General features: G+C 42.6%; 1 protein-coding gene across 1 annotated transcript in view; it reads right to left on the reverse strand.

Moving 5' to 3' along the window:
* Window positions 1–1,398: 1,398 nt before the first annotated feature.
* The window catches only part of NCBP3 (nuclear cap binding subunit 3), a 1,620,559-nt gene continuing 1,607,955 nt past the window's right edge, over window positions 1,399–14,002 (reverse strand). Inside the window, exon 13 of the mRNA XM_044054866.1 lies at window positions 1,399–2,350. Coding sequence (XP_043910801.1) covers window positions 2,115–2,350 — 236 coding nt within the window. The 3' untranslated portion in view covers window positions 1,399–2,114. The remainder of the gene's footprint in view (window positions 2,351–14,002) is intronic.

Raw genomic sequence — 14,002 nt, forward strand, 5'->3', positions numbered from 1 at the left:
GTTGTAAGGGAAAGGGAGATACCAACGATAGTATATAAGTGTACCAAGTATGAAAAAAATGGGGAAAACAACAAAGACAACAGCAAAAAACAGAAGTTAACAAATACAGCACACCAATCGTACTAGCTAGGTGAAGGAGAAGTAGTAGTAGGAAAGAGCAAGGTGATACTAAAAATACTATGAAGAGGGTTACGACGAAGTCGTAAGGGTAAGGGAGCACAAACAGAAGCAGAAAAACAGAAAAGACAGAGAAAAGGGTTATAAAGTTATTAGTCTCAGAAAGTGAAAACTATCTAAAGAAGTAACAGAGATTTTTACTTACCTAAACACCGCTCCAGAGAGACGGCAGACCATGTCTGATAACTAGAAGTGGCAAACGAGAGCGGAGGTAATTTGGTAGGTGCATTGTGGGTAAGGAAGAAGCTCGAGATATTTGGTGGCTGCGAGCTTTAGCAACAGCCAAGTCGGATCTGATGAATCGGATCCAAACTTGTTGAGGACAGCATGAAGATTGACAACATCAGATCTATCATTCACACAATGCAAAAAGAGAAAAAAAAATTCCCATGAGGGTTATTTATCCTTCACTGGAAGCAGGATGAACTGCAGGACTGACTACGATTATACAGCATGCAAATTAACTGAACAATGCTGCACAAAAGATCTAGAGTGTGCATCGGCCAATGTCCCTATTATACCAGTGATGTCTTGACATCTGAGTGTGAGAGATGTGGCCAAACACACTAGGGGAAAGTAAAGCAGTGGAAGTCCGGTTAACCACAGAGTACCTGAAGGGAGGATATCCCACTGCTGAGAACCTCAAAAGTGAATAGCACAATGAACATACAGGCTTGCCTGTGCCAGAGAAGAGTAAAGAGAAACAGCTTCATCCCTTCTGCTATTGCCTCTAACCAGGAACACGGTCATCTTACTTGCTAAGCATAATGTGTAACTATGCAAAACAACAGACTTTCATCTGCTACATTTAAATATGAAAATACAACAGTTACCTTGGTACCATTACCTGCTGCATTATACTCTAAATTTAACCGTGAAAAAAATGACTGGTTCTGAAGTGCACTGATACTCATACATAACGGTTCTGTACTAAGTTTTACTCCCTCATTTACCTAATGTTCCTCATTCTCAGTAGTAACAATTACAGAAATATCTGCCTGTTACTATGAATAGCCCTGCATTACAAAAGTGTACAGAGGAATCACCTCGCACTGCTCACTCAATAGACAAGTAACATTACAAAGTAATGTGTATGGGGGTGCGCACATACGTTTGTGTAGCAATCTGAATCAACATGTTATAACAATTCAAACACAAATCATTCCTTAGAAAAAGATACATTAAGTATTTCTGGAGATTATAAACAATAAAAGGCACCGGTACTTTTTTCTTTCCTATATGTACTGTATTAACAGCACACGAACAACAAGTACACCATGCCAATGTTATTATCCATAAAATTTACATTATAAAAATTAAGCTTTGTTCTTTACATTGTTACACAACAGTCAATAATGTAAATAAAAAACATTTATAAGTGAATGCATTAACGCGACAAAACAATCTGCACAGTTCTACTGAAAACCCTGCAGCAATGTACCTCACTGGTTAAAGCTTTCATATTTTCTTATATACAACCAATGAGTGCAACATGTCGAGCTCAACTCTATATTCAGCGGATTCTTCAGGAATGGTTGCTAAAACCGTGTGATTTGGAAACTGTACTGGTCATGATGCATAAAAACGTTTTAAGCATCCTTCTGAATTATGCCAAGTTACTTTGGCTGTACATATCCCTCATGTTTATTTAAGAAAGCAGAACAAATAGCTTCAATTAATGAAAGAATATGAAACAGCAAAACCTTCTTCCAGTTTCAGGAAGGCAAAATTCTAACTTCACTGTGCAAAAGTAGACAAAGATTTGAAACTGTGAAGACATCATGTAACATCTTTAACAGAATGTTATGAATGATGGAAATGCTGCTGTGAAGAACTTACTCCAGAAACCTCAACAGTTTCTGAAAGGATTAGCTCACACTGCCATGCCACAGGGTCAAAGTTCACAGTCTGCATATAGCCTCATAAAGTTCGCCAGATCATGACTCGCTGTCTGTCCCAGAACTGCTGCCCCGACTTATTTCAATTTGTAGAGAAGGCAAGTTATCTAATCGACTTTTTTTCTGTCTTGACAGTTCCTTTTTCTTAATCATGGCACCCCAAGCCTTTTGAAGTGCTGTATCATCATCTTCTTGAGAGGAATCTGAACCTTCTGCTTTACCAAAGAACTTCTCTTTTTGTTTTGATGCTTTCCCCAAACGTTTCCATAAATTTCCTATTGAAGTTAGAAATGTAAATGTTAATCCCAAATCCAAGCATAAACAAACTGTACATATGACCCAATCTGCTAGAGACATCAAAAGAAAAATACAGCTTTTGCAGAACAGAAAGGATGAATTAAACATGAATGCATAAACACAAACACACATACCTCTAACATCACATGTTAAGTGGATCAAGGCACAATCAAATCATTATTTTCAGTCCACATAATTTTCAATGAATATAATATACTGGAAATTCTGTACCTTTTAGCTCAGTTTCAAGTTGGACATCTCTTTCTTTAACAATCAGTCATGCCCTACTGCCTATAAACAATAATGTTTTGGGTCATAGAACAAACAAATATGTTATTTCTTTAATCCTCACATACTTTTATTGGAATCACATGAAGGCATCCAAACTCAAAAAGAGTCTGGAGCTTTTACCTCAGAAGACATTCAGATGGCCTGCACGGACTAGTGTACATCTGTCCTTGTCCCGTTTCCATCTATAGGTACTAAGAAATGGAGGCATTTTCTTTAAAAACATTCTTGCAACTAACTCTGTATTCTTTTTTAATATCTATGTAGACAGTGACTAATGAATGGCAAACATTTGTCAAGCACAAACAATGACATAAAAGGGAGATAGACTGCAGCAGTAATCAGCAATTAGTTTTGGCTGCAAAACGAAAAAGTAAAAAACAATGTCGTAGTAGCAATGAAAAGTAAGTGTGTGTGTGCACTCGCGCGTGTGTGTGTGAGCAAGGCACGCAAGAGCATGCGCGAATGTGTGTACATGTGTGTGATGTAGTAGTGGTTACTCAAGACACAAAACTTTTTCACAATAAATGTTACATACTTCACAGTGAAACAACTGAAGTGTCAACTTGGATTTAATACTGGGGGATAAAAACAGTACTAAAAATTGAGATTTTCAATGTTTACTTATGAAAAGGAAGAGGATTTACAAAGCTCTTCCTGGTTTGTTCCAGACCTAAAAATGTTGTTTTTGGCAGTCATGGCGAACTTTGAAGAAACAGCTATATACTGTTAGTCTGAAGAAAATTATTCTACTAGAACTCTGATACACCAACAGAATTAGTAAAGGTGGACAATATATAATGATATGGCATCAATTTGATCTAACTGCAGAGTTATGCACCTACCAGAATGGTAGATTTATTTGGTCTCCAGTCAGACATTAGAACAGCTGGACTGGCTGCCTTTGGTGCCTTCTTTTTAGGCAAACAGTCTCTTCACAAGCTTGAGCTCACCTGCCGTCCCAAAATACTCTACTCTAAGGGGATACTCCAGATTGAGTAAAAGAATTACAAGCCATCTCTCTCATGCAACTAAGGAACACAAAAAGTCACAGACAAATGCTAGGAATCAGGACTCTGGGATTTCTACATGTACCCTGGGAATGACAATCTGGAGGAAGGTGGTGGGTGGATTGTTCCAGTGTCTGGACATAGTTCAGATAAATCTACTATTCTGGCAAGTATGTAACTTACATCTGGCTCTGGCTGGACACTAATAACTGGACAGAAAACCCAAGCTAACTGTGGATGGCCTAAGCCAGCAAGCCTTTGAGAACAGTTGCTCCAGAGGAAGACTGATCTTTAGAAAGGATGCTCAAACTGCAATGGTTTGCAAAATATGAGGCTGACAACACAGCACCTGCTGCTATGTTCTCCAAAGGTAAATTCTAAAGAAATGTGGCTGATATAGCTTGAGCCCTGATAGACTGCACTTTCAGTCTAGTGATCAAAGAAGATTTTTTTTTCTCAGACGTGTGGCAATTATAAATGCAATTAGACAGATACTTGGGGTAATTTTAGACATATTTTGGTGCTTTATGGCAGAAGAAAAGGGCATGAACAACTGCTCATCCTTCAAAACTATTTTGTGTGATGGAGACAAAAAGTTTTCTTTGAACATCCTAACAGAGTAACTGATATTCCTCTTTATCTGCATACATTGGAAAGAATAATGGCAAATTACTGACCGGTTTAAAATGGTTGGAATAGATACTTTAGGCATGAATGTTGGGTTAGTTCTAAGTATAACCCTGCCTGGATGAAAAATCAAGTACGGGTTTTTGGAGGATAAAGCAAGAATTTATACCACCTTTCTCACAAGAATAATGGCTACCAGGATAGTTTTCCATGTCCAAAATTTTAAGTAACTGGAACTGACTAGTTTTTAAAAGGTAGTTTTGTTAGGTTTTCTGGTACAAAATTTAAATTCCAGGAGGGTGGCAATCTAACCAAAGGAGAGTCTGGAATGAAAAAAATCCTTTAAAAAAGGCTCTGCCAAGTCTTGTGTGATGCTAGGGAAGATGAAAAACTGGAGTGAAAATATGAAACACGATGCCAGATGTACTTTAATGGAGGAATAGCTAGTCACTTCCTGGAAAAGATGGGTCAAAAAGGTAATCATTTGTGAAAGGGAAGCTGAAGTAGGGTCTAATGTTCTTATCTGATGCTCATAAGGTGAATTTTTCCCTTCGCCTGTCTCTCTCTCTCATATATATATATATATATATATATATATATATATATATATTTTTTTTTTTTTTTTGTGCCACAGGTTTTTGAGAAGGCACATAGTAAAACTGATAACCTCTTTGGGAAAAGTTGGATCCCTGGTCATTACTGGAATTGAAGAAAGGTACAGTTATGTACAGTTACCATAGATGTTTGAGTGTATTCACTGTTGCAGTCATCACACTTGGGTTATCCTGCCAGGGGTAGCCCTCAGTCAGCCCGAATACCAGAGGCTTAGCATTTCTGCATTGGTTGCTGTCACTCCAGGACTGATGTCAGGTCGCCAGTGGTATAAAATCAGGCAGCCGACGCCATTACATCAGTTTTTTCTTGCCAAATGTCAGGACCCCCACAAATACGGAGCTAGGTTATGGTGGAAAAACACCAGTAGAAAGTAAATACCAAAAATCCCCTGTAAGGAGTGAGGAAGACGGAGAGAGAGGCAAGGGGGATGGAGGGTGGGAAACCAGGACTGCAACAATGAATACACTCGAACATCTACATTTATGGCTAGTGTACACAAACTGTACTAAGTTCTTCGTATTTCACTGTAGAAGTCATCACACTTGGGTTGATTCCCAAAGCTGAAGAAAAGGGTGCAGGCACTAAAGATGACTGGGGGCTGGCCTGGATGCCATGCAAGACTGCAGTTGCAAAGCCTGCCCTGGATTTGTAGAAAACAGACAGGTGGTAATGCTTGGTGAAGATATGAACATAAGTACATGTTGCAGCCTCCAGATGTCCCTGGTAGGGATCCCTCTGAGGAAAGCTGCAGAGGTGGAGGTTGCCCTGGTGGAATGTGTCCTGACCCCCTTAGGGGGTGGTTTCCCATGGTGTTTGTAGCAGAAATGGATGCAGTGTGCTATCCATTTGGAGATTGTTTGTTTGGATATTGCCTTGCCCACTGCCCCTGCTACAAAGCTGACTAGCAATTGGTCAGTTTTCCTAAAAGATTTAGTCCTACCCAGGTAGAATCTGAGCTGCCTGTGCACATCTAGAGAATGCAGAATTCTTTCTCCCTTGTTTTGTGGGTTAGGGAAAAAGGTGGGCAAATGAACAGATTGGTTGAGACCCACACTGGACACTACTTTAGGCATGAAAGTTGGGTTAGCCCTGAGGGAGACCCTGTCAGCATGGAAAATGATGAAGGGCTCTACAGCCACGAATGCTTGCAGCTCAGAAACTCTTCTAGCTGAAGTGATGACCAGAAGCAAGGCTGTTTCCCAAGAGAGGAATTTTAACTCAGCTGAAGCTGCAGGCTCATGGGGGGTAGTGTGAGCTTTTCCAACACAAAGTTAACGTGCCAAGCTGGGGTAGGAGCTTTTCTGGGTGGCCTTAAATTGTTAGCCCCTCTTAGGAACTGTTTGATGAGAGAGTGAAGAAGAGAAGTGGCTCTGTGCTGTAATGAGCAGAGATGGCAGAGGCATGTATTTTAATACAAGAGAAGGAAATGCCCCTGTGTAGAAAGGTCTGCTAGGTAATCCAGGATGAGGGTAGGTAGGGCTGTGCTGTTTCAGCTCCTTTAGCCTGGACCCAGGTGCAATACCTTTCCCACTTGTCTGGCCTCACGTAAAACATCCAGGACTTCTTGTCTTAGGCTGGCAGCTGGACGAGAGGTCAGGGAATAAGCCAGGCTGCCAGGTTCAGGGTCTGCAATTGTGGATGCATGAATTCTCCATTGTTCTGGGTCAGGAGTGCTGGGATCTGAGGTAGGTGGCAGGGGTGACAGGCTGCGCAGCAGTAGGTACCAGAGCTGGCATGGCCAGTCTGGGGCAATCGAGATTGCCCTTGGTTTTTCCTCCCTTACTTTGAGCAGTAATCTTGAAATTAGTGGTAGTGTAGGAAATGCATCGATTGAGAGGTTTACTCATTGGAAGGATAGAGCATCCACTTTCCAGGCCTTGCTGTGAGGTTCCCTGGTGCAGAATTTGCTGAGCTGGTGATTGTTGTGGGAAGCAAAGAGGTCCACCTTCGGGGTGCCCCATTTCTGGGTTACAAGGTGGAAGGTTCTGTGGTCTAGCTGCCACTCGTGTGGGTCTAGCAGGTTTCTGCTTAAGATGTCTGCCAGAGAATTTTGGGAGCCTGACAGGAATTGTGCTAGCAGGTGAATTTGCATGGCTGAAGCAGTGTGCCAAAGGGTCATGATGAGCCTGCAGAGAGGATAAGAGTGAGTTCCCCCCTGCTTGTTGATATACCACATCACTGTGGTGTTGTCTGTCTTGATCACTAGAGGCCCCGGGGAGAGTAGGGGTCTGAAAGCTGTCAGAGCATGCTGAACAGCTAGCATCTCTTTTTGGTTGATGTGCAAATGCATTTGATTTGGGCTACAAAGGCCCTGAATGCACCTGCCATACAGGTGTGCACCCCAGGCATAATCCAATGCGTCTGTGGTTAGGGTCTGGGCGGCGTGGGGTTGTGAGAAGGGAAGACCCTTGTTGTGGTTGCATGCTGCTGCCCATCAAAGAAAATCTTTCCTTAGACAGGGTATCATAGGCATGATAGTTTCCACATCCTGACAGTGTTGACACCAAAGGCTTTTTAGGTACCATTGTAGTTTCCTTATATGCAGTCTGGCATATGGAATTAGTAGAATGCAGGATGCCATAAACACTAGAGCTTACAGGATTTTCCTTGTGGATAACTGGGTTTTGGTGGCTAGCTGAGAGAAGGAGCCTGTCAGGTAGGCTTGTTTTTCTGGAGTAAGGAATGCCATCTGGGATGCTGCGTCCAGGCTTGTTCCCAGGAATACAATCTTTTGAGTGGAGACTAGATTGGATTTCTTTTCGTTTATAGTATACCCCAGAGAGGTCACTAGGTCCTTTACAAAGGTCAGGTGCTGTAACAGTGTTTCCTGGCTGTTTGCCTGAATTAGGCAGTCATCCAAGTAGGGATAAATTTGAATATTCCTTTGTCTGCAAAAAGCAATGGATGGAGCCAGGCATTTTGTGAAAACTCTGGGAGCAGTGGATAAGCCAAAGGGATGTGCAAAGAACTGAAAGTGCATAGATCCTGCCCTGAAACATAGATATTTCCTGCAAGAATCCTTGATTGGGATGCGTAGATAGGCCTCTGTTAGGTCTAGGGTGGCTAACCAAGCATCCTTGGAAAGCATAGGAAGAAGCTGATGGAGGGTGGGCATACTGAATTTTGTTATCAACAGGAAGGTGTTTAGAACTGATAGATCGAGGATTGTACACCAGGTGCCCTCTTTTCTGGGTATCAGGAAAAGCCTGGAATAGAAACTTTGGCCTATCTGGTCTGCAGGAACAGGCTGTATTGCCCTCATGGAGAGCAAGGAATGGACTTGTTTTTTGGCCTCTGCCCACTGGTTTGGAGGAAGATCTGGGAATATTTTTGGGGTTGGCAGAGTGTGGAAATAAAATTTCTATCCCTGGGACACTGTTGAGGATCCATCTGTCGTTGGTAACAGAGGCCCAGTTTTTTTGCATGGGAGGAGAGTATTCCTCCTAGGGGTACAAGCAGGTAGGCAGAGGTAAAGGGTGGAGGTGTAAAGTCATTGAGTTCTTTCCATAAAGGGGTGGCTTGCCACTCCCTGATTTTGAAGTGGAGGAACTCCACTGCTTACATATCTGCATTCCCTGGGACTGCTGGGGGGGGGGTCTGCTTCACCCAGGTCTTGTTTGAGCTGGCCTGGAGGGGGCCGGAAAGGACCAGTGCTTGGAGGGGGAATGCCTACTGAACCTCGGAGGCTGGACCTGTAAGAAGTCTTTAAATGTCTGCATAGATTTAGCTTTTTCTTCCATCTTTTTTTTAAGACCTCTTCTGCCTTAGTGCCAAACAAATTGCCTTTGTTCAATGGTGCGTCCAATAGTTTTGATCTGACATGGTCTGGCAAGGACTGTTCCTTGAGCCAAGCATGCCTTCTAAGTACAGAAGCTGTGACTGCTACCTTGCAAGATGCTTCTAGGGTGTCAAAGCCACATTGCAAGGTGTGTTTAGTAACTTGGCTTGCAGAATGCATACGCTCCTGTAATTCTTTATTTTTTGCACAAGCAGGAAAGGTAGGTATTTTTTGTTTCAGGAGTTCCATGGTATGTTGCTGGTATTTCAGCATGTGGAACTGACAATTTAGTGCTCTAATGGCAAGAGTTGCAGATGTGTATACCTTTTTACCCCATCTGTCTAAAGCTCGGGAATCCCTGTCTAAGGGGGGTGGGATTCTTAGCTGTGGTTGCTTTTATTCCTTTAGGTGCTTGGGAGATGATCTCAGGGTAAGCAGTTGGATTTTTTAAATGAAATTTGTGGCAGTCAGGAACTCTAATACCGGTCAGGTTTCCTGGGAGCAGGAGGAAGGGTGTCAGGAGTCAAACTGGACTCCATAAAGACATCATCCACAACATCCAAGACAGGAGGAATGGCTAAAGGTCTGTGCTGCGGTAAATCTAAGAATTTCCTGAGTCGCTTTTTGGACTGGGGAAGGTCCTGACATTCCCATTGGAAATGTTCCCTTAAAGTAAGCAGGGTTTCACCAAATGAAAAATCCTTTGGAGGAGAGGCTGAAGGAATGGATTCCTCTGCATCTGAATCCTCATATACAGATAGGGGTTGCATGTCTTCATAATCAGAAACCTCAGTCATCAGAATGCTGGACAGATAAAACTGCTAGGGACAAATCTCTTTTTCTTTTGGTAGGGGTAGGCTGGCTTCCCATAATAAGCATGATAAGGTCTTCCGCCATTTTAAGCATTTGAGATTGAGGCATGGAAGCAGGTTCCTGAGCTTGGGTCGTCTTTTTTTAGGCATAGTTCGTACTCTGGGCCATAACTTGGTAGTTTTAGAAAGAACTGAAGACGCGAAAGAAGTCGTCGGCTTAAGTCGAGTATTGGTAGTGCGAAGAACTTCCTCGGAAGCCGGTGCCTGCTCAGCTGCTCCGGATCCATCCACAGTAGAGATATCTGCAGAATCCTTAGTCAAAGAGTTTCATGGCATACCGGACTCCGAACAGGTCTCAATAACGGCTTGCAAATTCAAAGAAGCGGGCATCATGGGCTGCAAAAGCGCCTCAATGAGAACTGGTGACTAGTTTAACGAAAGCGTCATTGGCATGTTTGGACCTGTGCAGTCTGTCTCTGTCTTTATCCTTATGTTTTTTCGGAATATCGGTAGTCTGACAGCTTACCGAAGCCATGTTGGAATATGGAGATCGAGAACGAAAATATTTACCTACAATAAGGGCGCAACGGCGTATAGTTCTGGCGTTGAACAAAGCACAAAAGCGACAGCGAGGGACATTGTGGTCTGGGCCTAAACAGGTGACACAGTAAGAATGGAAGTCTAGGTGTGGTATTTGCTTTCCACAGGCGAGAAAATTGTTAACTTTTTCTGACATCGGTTAGAGCAAGAAAAAAGGATCCCAACGGGGTACTTAGCTTTAGAAGACTTCAACTTCAATTTGGAAATGAAACTCCGGTAGCGCTCGACCAGCACTCGTGCGAACTGCTACTGCTTTGGGCTCCTCTGCAAGAAAGACTGATGTAACAGTGTCAGCTGCCTGATTTTATACCACTGACGACCTGACGTTAGACCTGGAGTGACAGCAACCGACGCAGAAATACTAAGCTTCTGGTATTTGGGCCGACTGAGGGCTACCCTTGCAGGATAACCCAAGTGTGATGACTACAACAGTGAAACACGAAGAACATCCATGCTTTCAGTTGGAGAATGAATGTCTGGGTGAGGCAATCTAGATGGATGTGATAGCAGACTGGGTGCTGTTTGCAGGAGAAGGGGCGCACTCTTATCTGGTGTGGCCAGAATGGGCATTGAGAATGACCTTTTTGCATATCTTAGCTTTCTGCATTAACCTGGTTATAAGAGAAAACAATGGAAAAGCTCATAGGAGACCTGGGGGCTAATCATGGGCTAATATGTCTCGTAGTGCCTGTCCTTTTAGAAGGACAATGTTGAAAAATCTCTGCCATTGGCATTAAACTGCAAAGCAAAAAGACTGCACCAGGGTCTCTTCCACTCCAAAATATGTTCCATGCTATGTTTTTGCTAACAGATCATTTGTGTAAAAATAGAATTTTTCAGCTCAACCTGTCCTCAACAACTCTGAATGTCCCTGGTATGTAAGCAGCTACAAGAAAGCAGTGTGATCTTAAGGCCTACTACTGCAGCCTCACAGCATCTCTGCAAAAGGAACAAGACAGTGCTCCACCTTTGTTCCTGTACCATATCACTGCCACTTTTATCTGAGTGGACAGCAATTGCACAAGACCTGAAATACCTGCAGTGCTAGAACCACTCTCATCTCTAGCACAGTGATGTTCGCAATTAAGTTTGAGGTCTTGTACCCTGGACCATCCTGTGCAGATAATGCCTCTCCATCCCAAAATGGACACATCAGCCATCACAGTAGCAGCAGGGAGGGTTAAACAAAGGGTGTGCCCACTGAAAGATTCTGTGGCTTTATCCACGATAAAATACTCTTTATGCATGCATTTGAAAGCTTGATGGTGTCTGCCATGTACTGCAATGCCAGATCCCAATGAGTCCTGTGTGTCTACTGAAGAATTTTCACATTTAATCTGGTGCACTGAACCATCTAAACTGATGCAACCGTAAGTCCCCAAAGCTTTTAAGACTGCAGCTGCTGCAAACTCTTGGAGTCTGAGAAAGACTTTGTACTTTGTTGACGGTAGAAGCAATTCTGCTGGAGGGTAATTTAACTTTTTGAGTGAGTGTCCAACTGGCAGAAAATTAAAACTATGGTCAGTGTTGGGAATAGCTGACACGCTGACTGGAAGATTGACAGCGATCCCCAAAGATACACAGCCAGATTAAGTATGGTCTTGCCAATAGTACTAATTCTGTAGTACTAGCTGTGATAAGCTAGTTGCATAGGTAAAGGAAAAACCCTTACTCCTAGCAGCTGCATATAGGCCATGACTGGGGGTGATGCATTTTGTAAATACCTGATTTGGAGGGTGGGAGGCATACCTCTCAACCTCTTAGTGCAATAAACTGAACAAAGCCTGACAAAATGGGTGGAACAAAGGCCCAAAAATAGGGACATAATTTAAATATTGCTCTTATGAACTTAGAAAGTTGCTAGAGTAACAGGGTTTGTTTTAACATACATTTTCTGAAAAATATGAAGTCTGAAACTCAAATGTATGTCATTTAGTGACTTCAGCCCTCAGATCATTTCAATGATTGGTCAGAAAACCACAAAGTTTATGAGGAATAGGCCAAAAATATTAGGCAAAAACCTGGACGTTCTGCAAAAATCTGCACAGTTGAGAGGTATGGTGGGAGGTGGGTTTTGTACTCAGCCCAAAATGCAGAGCTCTGAACTGACAATGACTGCTTCCACCTGGAAGCACAGGAACTTCCTTGATGGTTTTGCTGTCTTGATGTGTAGGTATGCAAACCCTGGAAGTCTAAAAAGCACATTCAATCACCTGCCTGCAAGCATGGCAGGATGGACTACACTGTAACCATACAAAACGACTCCTTTACATATCAGACAACTAAAGTCAAGAATAGGTTTGAGGTCTTGAGATGCTTTGTAGGGGAGGGGGGCACCAAACCCTCTCTGGTCTGATGGGACCTCTTAGATGGCTCATTTCTGTACGGCAGTTCATATTTCCTGCAGACTGAAAACCTCCTGTTATGGAACAGAACTGCTAGGGGTGTGAGGGCAGGCCTCTGGGCATCTGTAAAAAGGGAGCAGAGTAGATTTTGGCTATATCCCTTACCCACCTGTTCAATGTGATGGACAACCAAGTTTTCATATGGAAGGAAAAATTACCCACGACTGCTGCCAGAGTGAGACAGTTGGGCAGTCCCTCAAGACTGGCATTGACAGGCTCCTCAATGGGACCCTATGCACCCCTAGTGGTTCAGACAATCTCTGTCTTGGGGTTAGCAGCAGCTCAACTGAAAGTCTCCTCTACCATGGGAACTCCTGTTGTACTGCTGTCAATTCTGAGGCTGCTGGGATTTTCAAAACCATAAATTCTTGGCACACTTTAGATTCCTTTGAAAAAAGATTGCTGGAGTGGGACAGTTGGGCAGTCCCTCAAGACTGGCATTGACAGGCTCCTCAATGGGACCCTATGCACCCCTAGTGGTTCAGACAATCTCTGTCTTGGGGTTAGCAGCAGCTCAACTGAAAGTCTCCTCTACCATGGGAACTCCTGTTGTACTGCTGTCAATTCTGAGGCTGCTGGGATTTTCAAAACCATAAATTCTTGGCACACTTTAGATTCCTTTGAAAAAAGATTGCTGCAGTGCTGTGAACTTGATAGTAACAGCAGTGAGCATTTTGTCCCCAGTTTGCCTTCTTGCTCACATTTAAGCAGTTTCTCTTTCACCTTCTACATAAAGAAGCAGGAGCATCCAAAGGAAGATTGATGAATACTGCCTTCACTCCAATGCAGCTCAGGAAGTTTGCACTGTAACGTCCAATGGTCGGATCCTATGCCTTTTGACAGAATCAAATTATGTCATCACATTTCAAACAAATGTTCATATCTCTGAAACTATAGGGGTTATTGAAGAAGTATAAATGAAAAATTCTTCAGCACAAACTTTTTATAGTGGTAGTATTCTTTAGGTTCTAGATGCTAAACTGAATTTTACAAGTCACAGTAAATACAACTATTATGTTTGTAAAATTTTGTAAACTAACAATATCTCTGCAACCATTCAAGTTACACACATACTGTCAGAAGCATTTTATTCATCTAGCTGAGAGCTTTCATAAGAGGCTAAAGAGTTCTATGTTACTTGGTTGTTGAGATATTTAGAAAAATGGGAACATTATATCTATATAAATTAATATCATAAAAACAAAGTACAGTTGTGTACACTTACCATAAATGTAGATGTTCGAGTGTATTCACTGCTGCAGTCATCACATTTGGGTTATCCTGCCAGGGGTAGCCCTCAGTCGGCCTAAATACAAGAGGCTTAGTATTTCTGCGTCGGTTGCTTTCACTCCAGGACTGACGTTAGGTTGTCAGTGGTATAAAATCAGGCAGCCGACATCATTACATCAGTTTTTCTTGCCCTGTCAGGTGCCCCCAAATAGGGAGCTAGGTTATGGTGGGAGAACACCACCAGAAGAAAATAAATACCAAAAAA

Source organism: Protopterus annectens, chromosome 13.part0, assembly GCF_019279795.1.
Source record: "Protopterus annectens isolate FY-2018-M chromosome 13.part0, PAN1.0, whole genome shotgun sequence".
Lineage (NCBI taxonomy): Eukaryota > Metazoa > Chordata > Ceratodontiformes > Protopteridae > Protopterus > Protopterus annectens.